Source organism: Musca autumnalis, unplaced genomic scaffold (assembly GCF_047663935.1).
Source record: "Musca autumnalis isolate F117 unplaced genomic scaffold, ASM4766393v1 scaffold_2, whole genome shotgun sequence".
Lineage (NCBI taxonomy): Eukaryota > Metazoa > Arthropoda > Insecta > Diptera > Muscidae > Musca > Musca autumnalis.
This window is the reverse complement of record NW_027411755.1, coordinates 171,133,906-171,153,305: the sequence shown is the minus strand read 5'-3', so window position 1 is coordinate 171,153,305 and position 19,400 is coordinate 171,133,906. Positions and strand designations below refer to the sequence as shown.

The 19,400-nt window shown below is 36.4% G+C and overlaps 1 protein-coding gene across 1 annotated transcript in view; it reads left to right on the top strand.

The window, feature by feature from the left end:
• LOC141394850 (uncharacterized) overlaps positions 1-19,400 on the top strand; it is a 203,948-nt gene that overhangs the window by 62,938 nt on the left and 121,610 nt on the right. Inside the window, exon 2 of the mRNA XM_073969867.1 lies at positions 14,645-14,992. Within this exon, the coding sequence (XP_073825968.1) occupies positions 14,645-14,992 (348 nt within the window). The remainder of the gene's footprint in view (positions 1-14,644; positions 14,993-19,400) is intronic.

The following is a 19,400-nucleotide window of genomic DNA, read 5'->3' as shown; positions in this document are numbered from 1 at the left end:
TCCTTTTGCTTAACACTTTTCTTTTGGGTTTAAATTCCTGTCCACTCGCCAATTAAGTTCGTTAGCCTTCTTTATATCTCCTCCTTCCTCGCATTTGGATTCTGTTTCGGAAGCAGACTCCACCACGTTGCTTGGGGCAGAGTAATATTCTTTTGAAGAAGAGCGCAATTTCAAAACACATCCCACATTTATAATGTTTTGTATCTCTAATTTCTTTGACATTTCTGTCCTTGGGGGTACTGACTGTTATTGTTGTGTACTTAGATTCTCCATCTCGGTAGTTTTTTATTGACATGTATCAATATAATACCAGCTGCTACTAGTGTTGTTGCCAATTGTGCAACTAAGTCTAGATTACTCCTAATACCACATTACCTTCATATTTCTTGTGGTCCCGCCAACGCTTGCCGTCGTTACTGGGTTATTTACGTCCTTCACCATAATTTCTTGTCGAAGGTATTCTAAAGGAACTACTACTTCCATGGGGGATATAAAGGATCCATAGTACATATGGGGCAGTAAAGCAAGCATATCTTAGAAATTGCTTTCAGCTAGATCCTGTTTTCCTAATCCCAGCATACCATGAGATTCCAAAGATAAAGAGATATGTTGAATTATATATAGCTCTATCAGATGATCTTATTCAACACGTCACAAACCCCCTTTAAAAGGTGTCGATTCGTTTGGCTTTCACAATGTCCTACTGTGGGAAGATAATTTTTTGATCGGAAGAATACCTTTAAAGCATCGTCTATAGGAGCTTTTGAAATTATCCTACAAGAAACAGTCAGAAAGACAATTCACAGTCGTTGCCAACGTATTAGTCTTTAAACACACTCGGAAACAACGTTCAAAGAGTTCACATTGAGTGATGACAAGGTTTTATAATGCTAGATGAAGCATCGAGACGTTTCTGTAGCGGATGACCTTCCTTGCATGCTGACGTATGTGTTCTATTATCACCATTCTCTTTAGCTATTCTTTAAACATCAAAATATAACAATAAATTGTAATTTTTAACAACTTTTTTATCGAATTGGTTTTTGGAACTAAGTTAGATAAGTTAGTTAGGGTATCAGCGAAAGTGCTTCTAACAAGCCAGTATTATTTAAATTAAATTATTTTTTCACCCCAAAATAATGTTGACCATACTGAAATCCTAAAATATTCGATTTATTCAAATGAAAGTTATAATTAACGTTTAGTGTAAAAGTCGCAAGAGTGATTATGAGGTCTCTCAATTTAATTCTATACTTTATAAAGAAAATTAAAGCTTTTTAAAAAAAGTTCACTTTAAGTAAAAATACATTCTAACAACCCTTATCCACGAATCACATATCCTCGTGACCTAAATACTCGTACTACTTAAAGGTTACAAACAGGTTATCACCTTTCAAAATATACAAAAAATAATTACTTAAATTAAAGTTTGAAGGTCGCTTTAATAAAATTACACATTGTGTTTAAGTGAAACAAAAGCGAGAAAAGCAAACACCAAAAGTCAATTAAATTTGACCATTATACACTGAAAGAGAGAAGTAGGAAATTAAGTTCTAAGTATTTAAATAGGATATAATAATTAAAATAATGTACAATCAATGTAACTAAAATGAAGTTGGTGTAGAAGATGGTGATAGATTATAAGGCTCAACACATTGAGGGCCTTACAAATATAAGGAAATAATATAAAAAGTGTATTTTTGCCATGGCGATTATGTGTTAAAGATTAAAAGATATAATAGAAGCAGGCACATATAAAGAAAAATTTTATACCGAATTGTTCCTAGAGAACGATTACACTTTGTAATGCGGTTGGCACGATATATTTGCTTTGGAAATGGTCAGTGTTATTGGTCAGTACAGAAAATTGAATCTAGAACTGTATACGAAAATTAAGCAGTGTGGTTCCGCAACGGGGAAAGAATGAGAGCAAGGGCAAATCGTATAGACAACTTCTCCAACTTAACCTGATGGTCGTCAACCCATGCAGACTATCTGCACTTCAGCATCAGTGTTAGTGTTCATATTTTTCGTTTCACGAGGTGTTTCGACTATATCTGTTTGTTCTGTCTGTCACAACTGGGGATGTTTCTAGTTAGTCCGGGTCAAAGACTAGTACAAAATATACTATGTTGACTCGTGATCAGATGTCTCGTTTCTGCAATTTAATTGTAATGACCTCCATGGCAAGGTAAGTGAGATTGTTCATTTCATGAGTCGAAACAACATACTGGTCGGTGCGATCTAATAGACCAATCTAGCCAACACTTGCAGCTTGTACAGTTGTGACGGATACAGCGTGGTTCGCAAACTGGAGTTGGTGCTGTCCCAATCTGTACAATACAAACCTGCCTCTCTTAACGCTAGAGACCAATACATTAAAGATATGGGGTTATCAGTCAAGTGTGGTACTGACGAAGCAGAGGTGTTAAATATGTACATACCGCTGTTGAATAGCTGGCAATAATCGTGTGGTACTAGGGGCAAAATACCTCTCAGTGATGTTTCCTGAGTGTCTTTAGGACACGCCGTTCGGACTTGACGATAAACACTAGGACCCATAGCATGGAGATAATATTAATTCGGGGTGCAATCATTGATATGAGAGAAGTCTCCCTTATCCCGTATGGAATGTTTGTGAAACAATTACTATGGGATTTCACTGCTTTCCACGAGCTTTGGCACTGCAACCTAGGTAATTGCCAGAGAGACGTAACGCTGGCTGAGCAGATTGATAAGTCCACATTTATCACGGTGAACGAGGACGCCCTCATAAGTGTTACGGGTGACTGCTAGCCGTACCTCACTATCGTGTCCCTGGGTTTGATCAACGACGTTCCATGGCAATGCGTCATGTCGCTTGAATTAGACCACCTTCACATAATCATATCTAATGAACGACCAGCCGATATCATAGTCTCTGAACTCGGCAACTTCATAGAAATTTTCGTCAAGAATTCTGAGACCTCAGTGACAATCGCTTCAGAGAACTGTTTATTCTCTGCGAAATGTTTTAAAGACACTATCAATTCTGCAACTACCAGGTCAATTTCTGCTGGCCTGAAGAGAGAGATAACAAAGACATTAACAAAAGCAACTAACATTTCTACAAAAGCAGCTTAAATCACCGTGGAACGAGACGATCTCCGCTGAACAGCCCGAGGTACTCCAGGCGCCAGGCAACTAACTAACGCTCGAGATAAGAAAAGCAAATGGCTAGAACACCTTAAAAGATGCGACTGAAGCACTGGTGTCGGTGAACTGTCGATTAAATCGTTGTCCAATCATAGTAAGAGGATCGATCGGTCAACTGTCATATTTGTTGACGGCGTTGTGACAGAAACACGGAGGCCCGCCCGTCAATTCAATAGACAGTTTGCGGAACACCTGGAAAGTTGTAGAACTAAGGGAGGAGTTTCGCGTCCCATTAGAACTCTTTTAGCCGAAGATGAACCGCCAGAGTTTTCCAGTGTTGAAGTTGCAGAAGTCATTCGGAAATCAAAGTCATCCAAACCAATTGTCAAATAAATAAAAATCAACTTGAGCCAGGCTGTGGTTTGAACCCACGTCCTTGAGAAACATATGAAAAAAGTGTTAAACCGACGTGTTTAGAGTTCAGGGACAAAACTCATAACTTCCAAAGGAATAGAAGTCATGGTCAGACTGAGTGGACAAATATCTACCACTGTAAAAATTAATTGCATTTGAAAGTGAAAAAGTTCGATGACAGTGAAGCAACTCCATAGCCGATATGTCTGATGAACCGCTACCAACGGCGAAACCGGTCACATGATGGTGGTTATGTGGGTTTGAATCTTCGCCTTTCCTTTTTCACTTACAAAAAATCATCTGTCATTATGCTCGACTCCAACGAGAAATTAATTAAAATATTTAACCATTTATCGTTACCCTCCCACATTGCACCCGAAGGGCAAGGTGGTCCCGCCAGGGTCAATCTTGCAGGTCGATATTTTTTCTCTCGCTAGTAGCAAAGACACTCGATGCCTTACTCGTACCAAGACTTAGATGAGTTACTAAATTGCCAATCACAACGATTGTCCCTAAACACACATGTAAGCACAGGACTCAACCTGAACAAGCCGTGGGACAAGATTTGTCGAAGCCATTCGATACGACGGGCACACCGAGCTGATGGTTAGCAGGAAGGCTAGTAGGACTAAGCATAATATGTACGTACGGGTACTTATCAGCGATAGTTTCAATAAGTATAAGCTTGAGGTCAGGAAAGCATAGAGGAATTCTTCGATAAGCTTCAGTGCTGCAATAGATGGATTTAAAGCAAGTGGTATGATCTTGCAAGGTGATCTCAAAGGATGTAAAACCTATTGGGAGCATTAAATGGAGTGATGGTATATGGAACAACTACATTATAGAGAATCCAGGTGTACTGGCGAAACCCCACTTTTCGGACAGAAAGATGTCATTTCGTTGGTGTGTCAATATATGTATATAAATCAAAATCAAATGTCGTTCGTTGGTAAGGGCATCAGTTGAGAATGGCTGGACCGATTTGCATAATTCTTTTTTGAAATGTTGTTATGCAAAGAAGATTTGACCACGCCCACTTTTTTCAATTTTCAATTTTAATTTTTTCTACAAAAACTACTAAACTAATTTTAATGAAATTGTCAGGGAATGTACAGCGTTGGTCCCCATATTTTGATCAATTTCGGAAGGGGCGGGGTACTTCCCCCATACCCTCTTTCTTTAAAAATTCTATATTTACAATAATTACCATGTATCGGTTTGGAAATTAATTTGCGAAACAATTGTGGTTGTGTCTCCGACCTTACCTACTTTTTTGGGACCCAAAGACTTGACCAGACCCACTTTTTAAAATATGTTATATCTACAAAAGTACTGAACCGATTTTCCTGAAAATTTTCCATGAAATTTACATCAAAAGCTCAAGGTTTGCCGTTGCTATCTATATTTTATGTATTTCGGAGGAGGTGGGGTACCTTACCCACGCCTTTCTTTTAAACGCTTTATGTGTAAGCCAAACTTATGATTAAATCGGTTTCAGCATATATTTTGGGAGGCAATGGGGTTGTGTCTATCCTATGTGCATATTTGCAGCCAAAATAACGGACCACGCCCATATCTTGAAAACTGATGATCACGCCCACTCTTTTCAATACATTATTTTCTAAAACTACTGAACCAATTTCATGCAGTTTTCAGAAAATGTGGCAGAAATGTCCCGTGGTCCAAACTGCTATCTATTTGTAGACGAATTTTGGGTGCCTATTGTTTTATAATCGCTATATTTGTTTAACGGTGGTTGCGCCCCTGATATATTGCGCCCGATATATTTACAAATTTCATTAAAAAGTGAGGTTCAACGGTCTATCAGTCATGAAAAACTAAAGCATATACAGTGTCGGTCACAGAATTAGCACCTTTTAACCATATAAATCGCCTGGACCTGATGCCATCGCGCACTGCCTGTTTTAAACACCATACTGAAGGACATTTTTAAAACGTTCGCCATTGTCGCACATACCAGCCCTATGGAATTAGGTAAGGCTGGGAAGCCAAGTCACTCGTTAACAAAAGACTACACTGTGCAACATTTTTAAGGTGATCTTGTGCAAAACAATTCAAACTGAGGATTTTTTGAAAGTACAGACCCAAAAGACAAGAAACCCTAGTTGGGTTTTGTTGCGTCAGATCCAGCTCGGATTTTATGGCCCCATCTAAACATGGTTAAATATTGAGTTTTTAAGGAGATTCGGAGCTATATCTCTGAAACCAATGCGAATCTTCTTCTGACTTTTGATGCAAATTTGTAGATAAGGACAAGAATAAAATATTTGGAGAAATAATAAACTCGAAAATTCAAATTTCAAAATATTTTTAAAAATATCACAATTTTTATACATTTCGCACCGTATCTCCAAAACCGTTAATTTTTTCTGAATATTTTCTTTGGGAAAAATATTTCCTGGAATGTAATACACAACATGTCATTGTTGTAAAATTCCTTGTTTTCAGTATATTTTTCTACGACGATTTAATAAAAATGTCAATAATGTAGTGAAATCCGAAATGCGAGAATAAACTGTTGGTGTGAACTGTGTTTGAAATACGTGTTGTAAAGGATATGATGCAAAATACCGCTGAAACAACATGAAGTAAGCATTTTAGAGTTTCAGAATGTTCTAAAGAATTGTTGAGAACTTTATTTGGAAGATTTTTGCAAAAGGTTACTTGGTTCAACTTCCAATAGTTTAGCCGATACTGACCAGAATTTCAGTAATTATGTAAAATTTTCTATATTTTATAGATTTTGATGCCCTAGATGGAGTTTTTCTTATGTGGTTTCTTCAAAAGATAAGTTCTACTAGTTTACGGCTACAATATTGCTAATGACAGCAAGGCCAAATTCCTATTCGGCCAAATTCCTAAAGGCCTGATAAATGCATAAAAGTGTAGATTTAGCCCGGTTTAGATGAGGCCATAAAATCCGAACTGGATCTGACAGGACAAAACCAACTAGGGTTTTTGTAGTCTAAATATGTACTTTCAAAAATCCATACTAGAAGTTGTTTGCATTTTCAGTGTTTCATAGTGCTATAGACCGATTAGTCTTTCCACTTTTTTACTGAAAACACATAAAAGGTAGCTTAACTTAGAAAAAAAATTTTACATAATTCGTGACCTCTTTAGCAATTCGTAACATGCTCTAGAAGTACTTAGTGTCCCCTGTATTCTATCTAACAGGATTGATGCAAATCTAGAAAACAGACTAATCAATTCAAACATTGCAGAGAGTTCGCAAAGGAATTCAGTCACTAGGGACATGAGGGAATGAGTTTTACACCCTTTCCTATGGCTTCTTCATGGTCTGGCCTATATTTATCTATGGATGTATCGTTTGAAGGTTTGTCGTAAGTAATACTTCGAATCTGTCTAGGTTAGCTATTGTGCAACGTTCTGCATTAGTTATCTTAGTGGAACTATAGCAAGACAGCACTGAATGTTGTTCTGAATGATTGGACACAGAACAGGTCACTTCCTAATTGCCTACCCATCTTCGCCGATGGGTCAAGGATGCAAGAAGGAACTGGAGCTGGTGTATACTGTGAAGAACTGAATATCAAACGCGCGACAGTTGAAGAACTAGCAAGACGGCGTTCCCAGTCTTTTGACCTGCAAGTGGAGGACTGTGTCAAGACAGCGATTTACGTTTTTCTTCGACAAACTCAATAAGTTTTACATTGAGAAAATCATTAAGAACTGGCAGGACAGACCTGGGTGCAGGCTATCGAAGTCAATCTGGCCAGAAGTCTCAGTATGTAGAAGTGTGTCCCTTCTGTGATTTCGCAAGTAAGACATCAGAATTGACTGTATAGGTCATTACTGGTCATTGCTACACACGATCAATGGCAAGTAAGTGGGAAGACAATAATATTGAGTGCTGCTGGTTATGAGAAGATATTGAAGAGACTAAACAATTGCGTACCTTATCAGGTGTCCTAGTGTGACAAACAAAAGATACAGGTTGTTTGGTGCCCATAAAATTACATCCCTCTCTTACATATCTTCCATATATCCTACGGCCTTGTTAAAGTACTGCAAGATCCATACATGACTATGGGAAGACAAAAAACCTTGATTGCTGAGAAGATATTGAAGAGACTAAACAATTGAGAACCTTCTCAGGTGTCCTAGTGTGACAAACAAAAAATACAAGCTGTTTGGTGCTCATAAAAGTAGATCTCGATCTTACTTCTATTCCATATATCCTACCGTCTTGTTGAAATACTGCAGGAGCCATACATGACTATGGGGCGGGTCATCCTAAATTTTATCAAGTTCAACTAACCCTTTTACTCTTCCTTCCTCGTCTGTTTTATCCACTCTTTTCACAAAGTGAGAAAATTTCCTATAACCCAGCCTTCTTATTTTAACATAAGTTGCTTTCCTATACAAATTTGTTCAAAAACTCAATCAGAAATGTCACAATCAACGTATCCAAATATGTTGATAGTTTCTGCTCGGCAAAAATTGTCTGGCAGAAAAACAAATGAGCTAGACATTAAGACTAAGAAAATATTAAATTTTACATAAAATCGTTCATATTTTACAAAAGCATATAACATATAAAAATATATAGCCATATTTTAATATCCTACACCACACTGTGATAAGGGTATTATGTCTTAGTGTATCCGTTTTCAACATACAGAAGGAAACGAAATAGAGCCATAGTCCCTTTTGATGATATGCATGGATTCATTTTCAGAGACGCTTTAGGTTTGTCGCCTGGTCATGTATTTTTGAAAACAAAGTTCAGGTCACATTTATTGACCAATTGATCAACATCACTTTTTGGCCCTAGGGTGATCCCTATTTTAAGAATCGATTAAGATTTGGATATTGCTTCCATATATACAGTATAAGCTCGATAATCCGGACACCACAGGTTTCTGCGGTGTCTGAATTATCAAATTGTCGGATTGACGAATAGTAAGGAAATAAATTATTTTCTTTGATTAAATCACTCGTGGTAGTCGTATAATAATACTTTTTATACCCTAAACCACAATGTGGAAAAGGGTATTATAAGTTTGTTTTGGTAAAAATTCATGTAACACCGCGAAATATTCGTCGGAGACCCACAATGTGGTATACCAAATCTTCATATCTCGACGAGATAAAGCGATTTTGAGATATGTGTCCGTCCGTCTCACCATTATAAATTGTAAACACGCTCCAGGCCGCAATTATGGACCGATCGTCACGAAATTTTGTATATAGGTCGGGTTCAGATCAGAATAGATCCCTATTCTTATTGGTGATGATCGTGAAATATTTAGCGTGTGAAATGGACCAAAAACATAATATTTATCCAATTTTCTAGCGGCTCTGTAGGTCTCAATAATAGTCCGATCAACGCGTAATTTTAAATAAGGTAAGAGTATATTCTCACAAAGGAGAAGCTTGCAATTTGAGATGGCGATCGGATAATATTTAGAGGGTTAAAACAATTTTGAATGATGATCTGATATTCTTTAGCGGGTGAAATGGACCATTACTTTTGTATGACAAATATAAAAAATTATTTTTGGTCGATATTTTAATTTCTTGAGGACATATATATTACGCAAAGTAGCCTACATATGGAAATAAACTACTGACCTTTCCTCTGACGTAAATTGCAATAAAGTGTTTGCTAGATAACGGGCCTAATATATAATGGGTTGCAAAAATTGACGTAAAACTCCGGTTTTTTCGAATATTTTTGTGGAGTTTTTTGCATTTGTTATAGTATTGTCTGTTATCTGTAAATTCACGCTGATAACGCTTCATTTGACATACGCATTTCCACGCAATTGGCCAAAAACCCAAGCTATTCAAAAAAATCGACTTTTTTGTAATTTTCGACTTTTGATGAAAAATTTAAATATGCGATAAAAATTTAATTCAAAAATGTTAGAATCATATCAAGTCAGGGATTTGTTAGGAATATATTAAGAGTATTTTCTCAATCAAAAAACCAAGGGATTGGCATGTAAGGGATACACCTATACTACCCTCCAAAGTTTGTGGAACTTTTAAAAGAAGGCCGGATTGTAGGAAAACTATACGTTTTAGAGAAAAATTTTTTTATAAAAAATGCATAAAAAATCTCAAAAATATAATTTTCATAAAAAAATTTAAGTTTTCTCGCTAACAAATTCCGCTCCTCCCCCACAAAAGTTCGAAATGTTCGGAAAATTTGTACGTACGATAACTCTTGAAGGTAGTAACCGATTTGGTCCATACTTTGCAAATCGTGAAATGTCTACTGGACTTAGATGAGGTTCAATATGGACTCAATCGGTTCACTCCTTCGGGTACCTCCTACATACAATTTGGGATACGTTCAGTTTAGGACATGCTCTCGAATCGCTTTGATTTTTATTTTAGCAACTTGGATTCACTGCCCCCCATACGACGGTACAAGTTTCATCAGGGGCAAGTCCCACACTTCCTGAGTAAATAGCCTGTAAAATGCAAAAAAAAACCATGACATCGTCTGAGGTGGTTGCAGAGCAAGATAACTCTCGAACGGATCTGCCGATTAGTTCCAAAATTTGGCCTTAGTAATATTTTGTCCAAACATAGTTTAAGTTCGAAGATAAGCCATATCGGTTCACTCATTCAGGTACCTACCCCACAAAAGTTCAAAAATTTTCGGAAAAATTGTTCGTACGGTAACTCTTGAAGGGAGTGGCCGAATTGGTCCATACTTTACACATCCTAATATATCTACCAGATATAGATCAGGGTCAAATATTGGCTATATTTGTCCACTTCATTCAGTACCTCCTAAACAAAATTTCGGATAAGTTCACTTTAAGACCTGCTATCGAATCACTAGCATTCGCTGCCTCAATTACGAAGGTAAACGTTCTTTCAGGGGCAAATCCAAACTTCTTGAGCAAACAGTCCGAAGGTTGTAAAAACCCCTATGGCACCATATGTAGTGGCTGGAGATCCACTTCCATAATGGTCAATGTCGATCCATTCCTTTAAGTATTTCCTCCGCAAAACTTTTGCTCTTTAATCCTAATCAACATATGTGTCGTTTCATATGCCCAACATTTTTAAGCCCCTCTACATACATACGTTTTTTGTGAAAAAATGTTTCAATATACATAGACTGAGGCACCGACGTAGCCAGGGGGGGGGGGCCCGGGCCCCCCACCCGAATGATTTTTGTTCCCATAGGATATTAGCTTATGTTACACATTTTTTTAATTTTTGAATAAAATTTTAAACTGTTTTAAATTTTTCAAGAAATATGTAAAGTATTTGGAGAAAGTACTACAGAGAATTATTTAACTACATTGGTATACATTATTGTCCAACATATTTGAAAGTATACAAATAATGAACACTTTAGACTTTTTTGAGCAATTTTCTGCATAGTTGTTTTTAAGTTTTAAGGTGTTGTTTAAGCGTTTAATCGTAATTTTAGGCTGACAGTAAGTGTTACTGGGTTCAGAATAATACTTTTTTGTATTTATTTGAATGTTTGTAGCATATACGTCCAATACCTTGTTTTATAACCAACATCTAACAAAAAACATTCTTGCGATCTTTTGTTTTTGCAACTTTTGATAACAGCAATAAGTATATAGTCCCTAACACGTTTTTGTAATGAACTATTTGGAACATCATAACAATTACACATTCTTCATTATGTTTGAAATTTGCAACAAAAAAAACTATATCAACCATTTTTTATGATATAATTTCTATTCCACCGCAGTGTCGTCCGTTAAGAATATTTTGAAAACCTCTTCCTACAAATTAGTAAATGTCTATTGTACAAAAAAGAATTTTTCTCTCGTATTTGTATGTTTTGTTCGATCTTTCGAATGCTAATAAAATCAAGATTATTAAGATTGAGGTTAATTTTTTTGTCGATTACTCTTTGAATTGTATTTTGGGAAGTACTTTCAATGGATACACATTTCTAGAATTGTTCCTCTTTCCTTCTTCGGCAAAGGACTTTATAACGACAAACGAAATAAAAAACAGATCGGAAACAGATTCAGATTCGTCAAAATCTCATCAAGTATCATTCGGCTTTGCGGATAGGAATATACCCTGAGCCTGTGTGAACTGAAACTTTAATCTATGGACAGATCGAATAGCGGCTACACAACCAAAATCCTTTAACCCAAAGCTATGTATTTGGAGATTTTCAGAATTTTGTATCCATTTTCGCCGTATGAACTCACCAACAAAATATGGATGTTATCATTGATCACAAATATTACGGAGGAGGTAACTGAAGAAATGGACCGGACCGACATAGTTCATTTTGGAAGTATATCTTATTTTAGGAGTCATTCCTTTTAAAAGATATTTCGCCCACCAGTCATTTCAGTGCGTCACAGTATAATTTTCAGGTTTTTCAAGATAAAATATAGACTTGCTCACGAAAAACATAATACCGCTCTAAACACAAAGAATACCGACACTAAACTGCATTAAACAACTATTTTGAAGGTTTGTTGGGATGTACCTAAAACTAAGTTTGGACAAAATATTACTAAAATCAAGGTTTGGAACAAAACTGTTGCTTCGTTCAAGAAAAACCGCACATACCACTGTAGCTAGTTTTTGAATTTTGGGGGGAATACCGGAAAGAGTAGACCGAAAATCACCATCTACGAACTTTATATAAGACTCGCAGAAATATTGCTATAAAGAATGTTTGGACCAACGCAGTATCCGCCACTACACATGATGACCGTAGGTGTTCCTTACAGCTTTCGGGCCATTTTCTCTGGAAGTATGGGCATGTTCCTGAAAAAACTTGTATTGTAGTAATAGGGGCCCGAGAACAATTGTTGCAAAAAGCAAACCGTTTCCAAAGGGGTCTTTTTATTTATTAATTTATTTATTTCATATTTTTACTTATAACTAAATTATTAGCATAAATGAAGTTAAGCCATGACTACTGAGGTCTTAAGCTTACACAGGTATATTTACTAATTATCCAGAGAGGTCTTAAACTGTGGAAGGTTATCGAAAGAGTGGATCGAATCGGTTGATCTGTTCGAGAATTATCGTGTTCTCCAGGCAGCCACCCAGGCGGACGAACATAGCTAAGTCGACTCCAAATTTTCTAAAACAGATTTCTTCCAAACACACTTTGGCACTAAAATCATTATTTCGATGAAGCACATTTTGACTAAAGGCTGAGAGTATAAAAAATTTAGATTGGGTAAAATTGTGTTCATAGATTTTTGCTAAAATTCTGGGCGCCAGAATTTCATTTTAAAGGTATTCAAAAGTATTGTTTGAACATATATTAACTCTGATATGTTGCCAAAAAGTTCTGAAAACAAGGAAAATTGGCCCCCCCGAAATGATATCCTGGCTACGTCCCTGGGCTGAGGGTATATCTCTGTACGCCAAGCCGACTGATACTTTTTTACTTGTTTTTTTTTAATGATTCGTATAATTTCGCTCTTCAAGGAAGCATATATATTTTGGGGGAACAGACCCGGATACTCCGGTTATTTTAGTCGTTTCACCTGAATATGTGCTTATTTCCCGAAAACCTAAAAATCCTTTAAATTTGGCCTTTGACCGCGAATAACTTTTTTGGCACAATAGTGATGGGGACTTTTAGGACGGTTGCATCTAATGGAAAAACCCTAGCTCTCCACAAAAATTCGTCTTTGTGCGAATTTTGGCTATTTCAATGTCTTTTTTGACTGGGCTACTTAGAGGACAACTGGTTATTCTTAAATAACTATGGGACCACCTTAAGTAGTGACAAGTAAGAAGGGCGTTAAGTTCGGCCTGGCCGAACTTGTTATACCCTCCACCACGAGTTGTATTGAAGTAAAATGGAACAATTAGTTTCCCTTTCGTTTATGAAGAAGACAAAATACCAATTTCAGTAATTTCTGTGGGATACTGACGTCACAACCTTCAGAATTACGAAAATCAGGAGGTATTGTTCTAGGAGGCTAAATCGAAACGTGCACCTATACCAACGAATTTCAGCAGGAAATGGGGCTATATAAAGGCGAGGATCTATACCAACAAATATCAGGTGGAACGTTTTATATCCTCAACGAAGACTAATTAACAAATTTCAACCAGTTTGGTGGGATAATGAAGCTAAAACCTTCAAAATACCGAATATCGGGAGGTACCGTTCTATGGGGGCTATATGAAGGTGTGGAGCGATACCGACAAAATTCTGGGGGAAAGTTTTATACCCATAAAGAAGACTATGTACCAAATTTCAGCCATTTTGGTAGGCTAATGAAGCTAAAACCTTAAAAATACCGAAAATCGGGAGGTATCGTTCTATGGGGGCTATATCAAAACGTGGACCGATATATCCCATTTTCCACACCAACCATCCTGCAAGTAATAAAAACTTGTGTACCAAATATTTACTCTCTATCTTTAAAAGCAGTCCTTCTGACAAAATATAGGCTTACTGTTCTGATATCCTTTAAAAAATATACTAAACATTTCTAGGCCCAGGTGTGTGCTATGCCTTCCAATATTTTTTTTTTTTAATCCACAAAGTGACCCTGCTATCCTTTAAAACAAAATTGTTAAAAAATCACCATAAAAGTCTTGTTAATAATGAGGCCCTATTTCATTCCTGCACATCCTGCCTAAATGGACAAACGACATTAGAACACGCACACATAGATACGACTAACGACTAACTTCTAAAATGTTAACAAACAAAATGTAAAAAGACAATTCTTTAAATTTGTCTGCAAGGAACACCAACCAGCTTCAAAGGTCATGCAAATTCCAATGAAATGCCCAACAAATTAGTTGGTGTGGGTGATAGTCTTAAAATTTATTGGCAAACATTGGGCAGCTCAAGGTTTTCAAGAAGTGCGCGCTAATGGCGATGATAATGATGATGAGAAATTTGCATGTTTAGGCTGACTCTACCACTAACCAAACCAAAGAGATAGCATTTATTTGTATGGCCTAACCCTTTTTAAGGGAAAACAAATTACATGATAATCAATTTTTATATGATTCGTAATCATAATTTAATTATACATTTACAAACTTACCTTAGCCACTAAATTTTAAACAATTTCCATTCTTCCTTTTCTCTTCACAGAATTGGCGCCATCGCCTACAAGGTGTCATACAATTGGAACAATCACTTAGATCCTCTGACAATTTAGCACGTGTTCAACCCTGTTTGGATTCTCTGCTACGTACTCTACTCTCGTCGGAATGTAAAATCGATGTGGCCGAAGAAAAACGAAAACTATTAATTAATTTGATAACACGCCTGCCACTGGACAATTTGGAAGACCGTACCATGCAAATTATGAGTGGCCTGTGCCGGCAAGGTGGTGCTGGTGCCAATCGGGTGTGTAAAGCGCTAATGCAACGCTTACCACCATCAGCCATTATTTTGAAATTGATATCACAGGACTTTCTGCATGCCAAAAGCTCAAGGGTAAGTTCTCAATTTGTTCTCTTTTGTCGTTCTTTTCTTTTGCGATTAGGTTGAGTGTTTGTGTTTTTGTACGATTGTACGATTGTCTCTTTAAAAAAATGAGACACAAGAAAAACAAATTTTGTAAAAAGGGTTGCCGTTAGACCAGGAAAAAACTTTTGTTTTTAGGAAGTCCTGACAATTTTCCTTCCGGTACATGTCTCTTTGTTCTAAAGAGAGGTGAGGGAAATGTGAACCTTTTACCTTTGAACACCCTCTCTAGGTGCTAAAACTAAAAAACTACGAATAATCGAGGGTAGATATAAGTATACTTCGGATTCAGTTTGGATCCTGATTATTCATGTGTTGACTGTAGAATCTTGTTCCCTCTTTAGAGTTTTCCCCAGATGTTTACAACACATGCAAAACCCTTACGAAGTCTATCAAACATGATACTGCAAACTTTGGGGAAATTAGTGGCCGCGTTAAGCCTACCATTGTCCAGTATCACCTACTTGGTGAATAGGATGATTTCAGATGTAACCACCACCACGATTCAATATACAAACATGTTTGACTCCCGAATAATTACGACCAATTTTGTTTTCTCTTAGAAAATCATTAGATAGAAAATTATACCAAATGGCAACCCTTTTTATCTTTCTTTTACAAATTTCATAATGTTGGCACCATAAGACTGAATTTAGTAAGTGCTGGGTGCAGCGGACTGTGACCACTGCTTGATTTGAACATTAATTTCATGCTAATTTTTTTGAAGTTTTCTTTTGTAGAGACTTCGACCGACTTGCCAATCAGTAGTGGTCAACCATTACTGAATGTGATTGTGATTGTTTTCAACAGCAGTATTCGTCACATTTCGATTTGCATGATGTTTGATGGTTCCAAATGAACTAGGCACCTTGTGCTCAATGCATTTCATTTGCATGTCGGTAAAACTTCCGTCGTCGTCACTGCACAGACCAAGTGAATATTCATAATTTTGTGATATATCTATAGGAACAAAAGTGGTCGATGGGTGGAAAGAGATGGGGAAGGAATCCCAAGACGATTTGTAAAACATATTAAAAATTCACTCTTAGGGGATTGAAATTCCTTGAAACAATATTTCGCTTAGGTAATTGCACTTCCATGAAAGAATATTTAATAATAACTCACGCTTAGAGGACCAACAAGTAAAAAGTCGTTAAGTTCGGCCGGGCCGAACTTTTTATACCCTCCACCATAAAATAGTCTTAATTAAAATGGAATAATTAGGGTTCTTTCACAATTTTAGGTGAAACAGCTTTTCGACAATGGATAGACTCCTACTGCCTCCCAATATTGCTTAAATTACACTGTGAACACAAATGTTGGGGCAGAGATAAAAACCCCGAAGGACAGATGCGCCGTGAGTCGAACTTCCGCGTTATGGCGTGATGAAGTTTTTGCAAGAGAACCTGTAAGCCATCATGAATTAGCATTATGTCTTTGTTTGTTGTTTTTGTAGATCACTTAAGCAACCGTGAACAAAGATATAACGCTAATTCTGATGGCCCACAGGGTCTCTAACAAAAATTTCATCACGCCATAATGCGGAAGTTCAACTCACGGTGGATCTGTCATATGGGTGGATGTACCAAAACATGGACATATCAAGCTTTTTGTAGAAAATTAACTTATGTTGAAACTGAGGTATGGGGTATTGTAACTCGCGATCAGTTTTACTATACCATAACTTTTGACCGCATTTCGGTAAAATAAACTGTTTTAGACCGATTCACCGAGGGGTTTCTTAAAATAATAATTTGAGCGGAAGCTGTGGTCGTACTAAGGTAAAAAAATCGGAAAAAATCGTTGAAATAAACGAGTTTCATTATGTTATTTTCCAATTAGTGGTTTTACAACTCAATGCAGAGCTTAATGCTCAAAGGAGAAGTTAAAGAGCACACCTTAGAGTTGAAGTTTCTAATGTATGATTTTTTAATATATCCACTCTATCTGCCTCAAACGGATGCTGACATTATGAAACCTGAAAAATGGGGTTTTTTTAATTTTTGCTTTAATCGGGACGCGCAGCTGGATTTCCATAAAAGCTTATTATTTGATTGTAGTACTCGCGATTTCGCATTTTTTAATGTATAACATGAGGATGTAGCCCTCACAGGATCACAGTAATCTGCGCCCAAACACGAAATTTTTGTGCGTAAATTTTTCTCAAAAACCTATTTTTTTGGTTTAAAATTTACAAACGTCATTCGATTTCCGTGGAAACCCGCGTAAATTTAGTTTTTTTACGTTCTGAATCTAACAAGCCACGACGCGTAAAAATCCACCCACTAGATCGGCGGGTATGATACCCCTCAAATTTCGAAAATTTGCAAAAAATTATTTTGAAAATATTAAAACGCATTTTGGATGTGTCAGTTCTACTTAAATAAATAGATCGATACGCGTGTTTAAACTGCGCGAAAACAGATATTTAAAAACTCTCGTAAATCCAGAGATATACTAGATTTTTTCTAAAAATTGAGTGCGATGCTACATCCACGGTTCTTGATGGATCGCATTGAAACGGCCTAGAATGATGTATTTTTTAATGGTCATTAATGAAATCGGATGGGCATAAAATGTAAATGAACTTCGCGGAAATTATGACAATTTTACTGTATTTTGCACCCTAATATGCAGCGGATGCTAGAATTTGACAAACTGTACATCAAATAAGAGGGATTGATTCGCTGTGTTGGAAAATCGGATACGCATCATGTCATTTTCGTAATTACGCGGTTTATATGCGTCTCAAATGTTGTAATATTAAATATAACATTATTTTAACGTTATGCCACAATTGGAATTCCTTGTGATTTAATGTAAGGTTCTAATAATATTATCCAATAGGAAAACTATAAGCGAAAAATTTGTTACAACGGAATATCATCATTATTGCGTGAAATTTTGACGAAAATGCCGAAGAACACAAACATTTTTTTCTCCAACTTTTCCTATAAAACCATAAAAAAATAAAAATAGAATAATATGGTTTTAATTTTTTCGTAATATTTTCTTCGTATTTTTGCAAATAACATGAATACTATAACTCCAACCTTCACAACTTAGGTTTCATTTTATTCCTCAAAATGTCTGGATGCTGTTATAATTTTTTTATATATTTTTCGTAAGTACGAGCGCTATTGTTTCAACAATATATTTGTAAATACGTGGAACTATTTAACAAATTTGATTTTTCGCGAATCCATTGAGACTTTGCGATTATTTTTTGCATCATCGCAAAGGGTACGAATTCAGTTAACAATAATAGGATATAACAGCTAACTATATTAAGCCGCGATTTTTTTTAGAATTTTTTCTAATTATCATAATTAAAATGGTCATATCTTTTGCGCGCAACGATCAAAATTAGTAACGAAAACAGATTTGGAATGCTGATATTTTTCTTAATCTATGTACCAAAAATCATTGATGTAGTATCAAAAAAATTTTTTTTTTTGATTTTTTTGAAATGGAAAAGACAATTTTAGACATTTTTCCTGATATGTACATATATTGACAATTATTTTTGAATAGACAAAATTGTAGCTAAATTTCTCAAAATACCGATCATTACATCTAGTTCGGTTAAAAATTGCAGCAAAAATTCTCAAAATACCGAAAATCGGGAGATACCGTTATATGGGGGCTATACCAAAACATGGACCTATGTTGACGATGTTTCATTGGAGATGTTTTATGACCGCTGAGAACTTCAAATGTCCAATTACAGCTATTTTGGTTAAAAACTGTAACTAAAATTCTCAAAATACCGAAAATCGGGAGGTACCGTTATATGGGGGCTATTCCAAAACATGGACCTATGTTGACGATGTTTAGTGGAGATGTTTCATGACCACTGAGAACCTCAAATGGCAAATTACAGCTACTTCGGTTAAAAATTGTAGCTAAAATTCTCAAAATACCGAAAATCGGGAGGTACCGATATAGGGGCTATACCAAAACATGGACCTATGTTGACGATGTTTTGTGGAGATGTTTCATGACCACTGAGAACCTCAAATGTCAAATTGCAGCTAGTTCCGTTAAAAATTGTAAATAAAATGCTCAAAATACCAAAAATCGTGAGGTACGGTTATAAGGGGGCCATACCAAAACATGGACCTATGTTGACGATGTTTGGTGGAGATGTTTCATGACCACTGTGAACCTCAAATGTCAAATTGCAGAGAGTTCGGTTACAAATTGTGGCTAAAATTCTCAAAATACCGAAAATCGGGAGGTACCGTTATATGGGAGCTATTCCAAAACATGGACCTATGTTGACGATGTTTGGTGGAGATATTTCATGACCACTGAGAACCTCAAATGGCAAATTACAGAGATATTTATTTCATGACCACTGAGAACCTCAAATGTC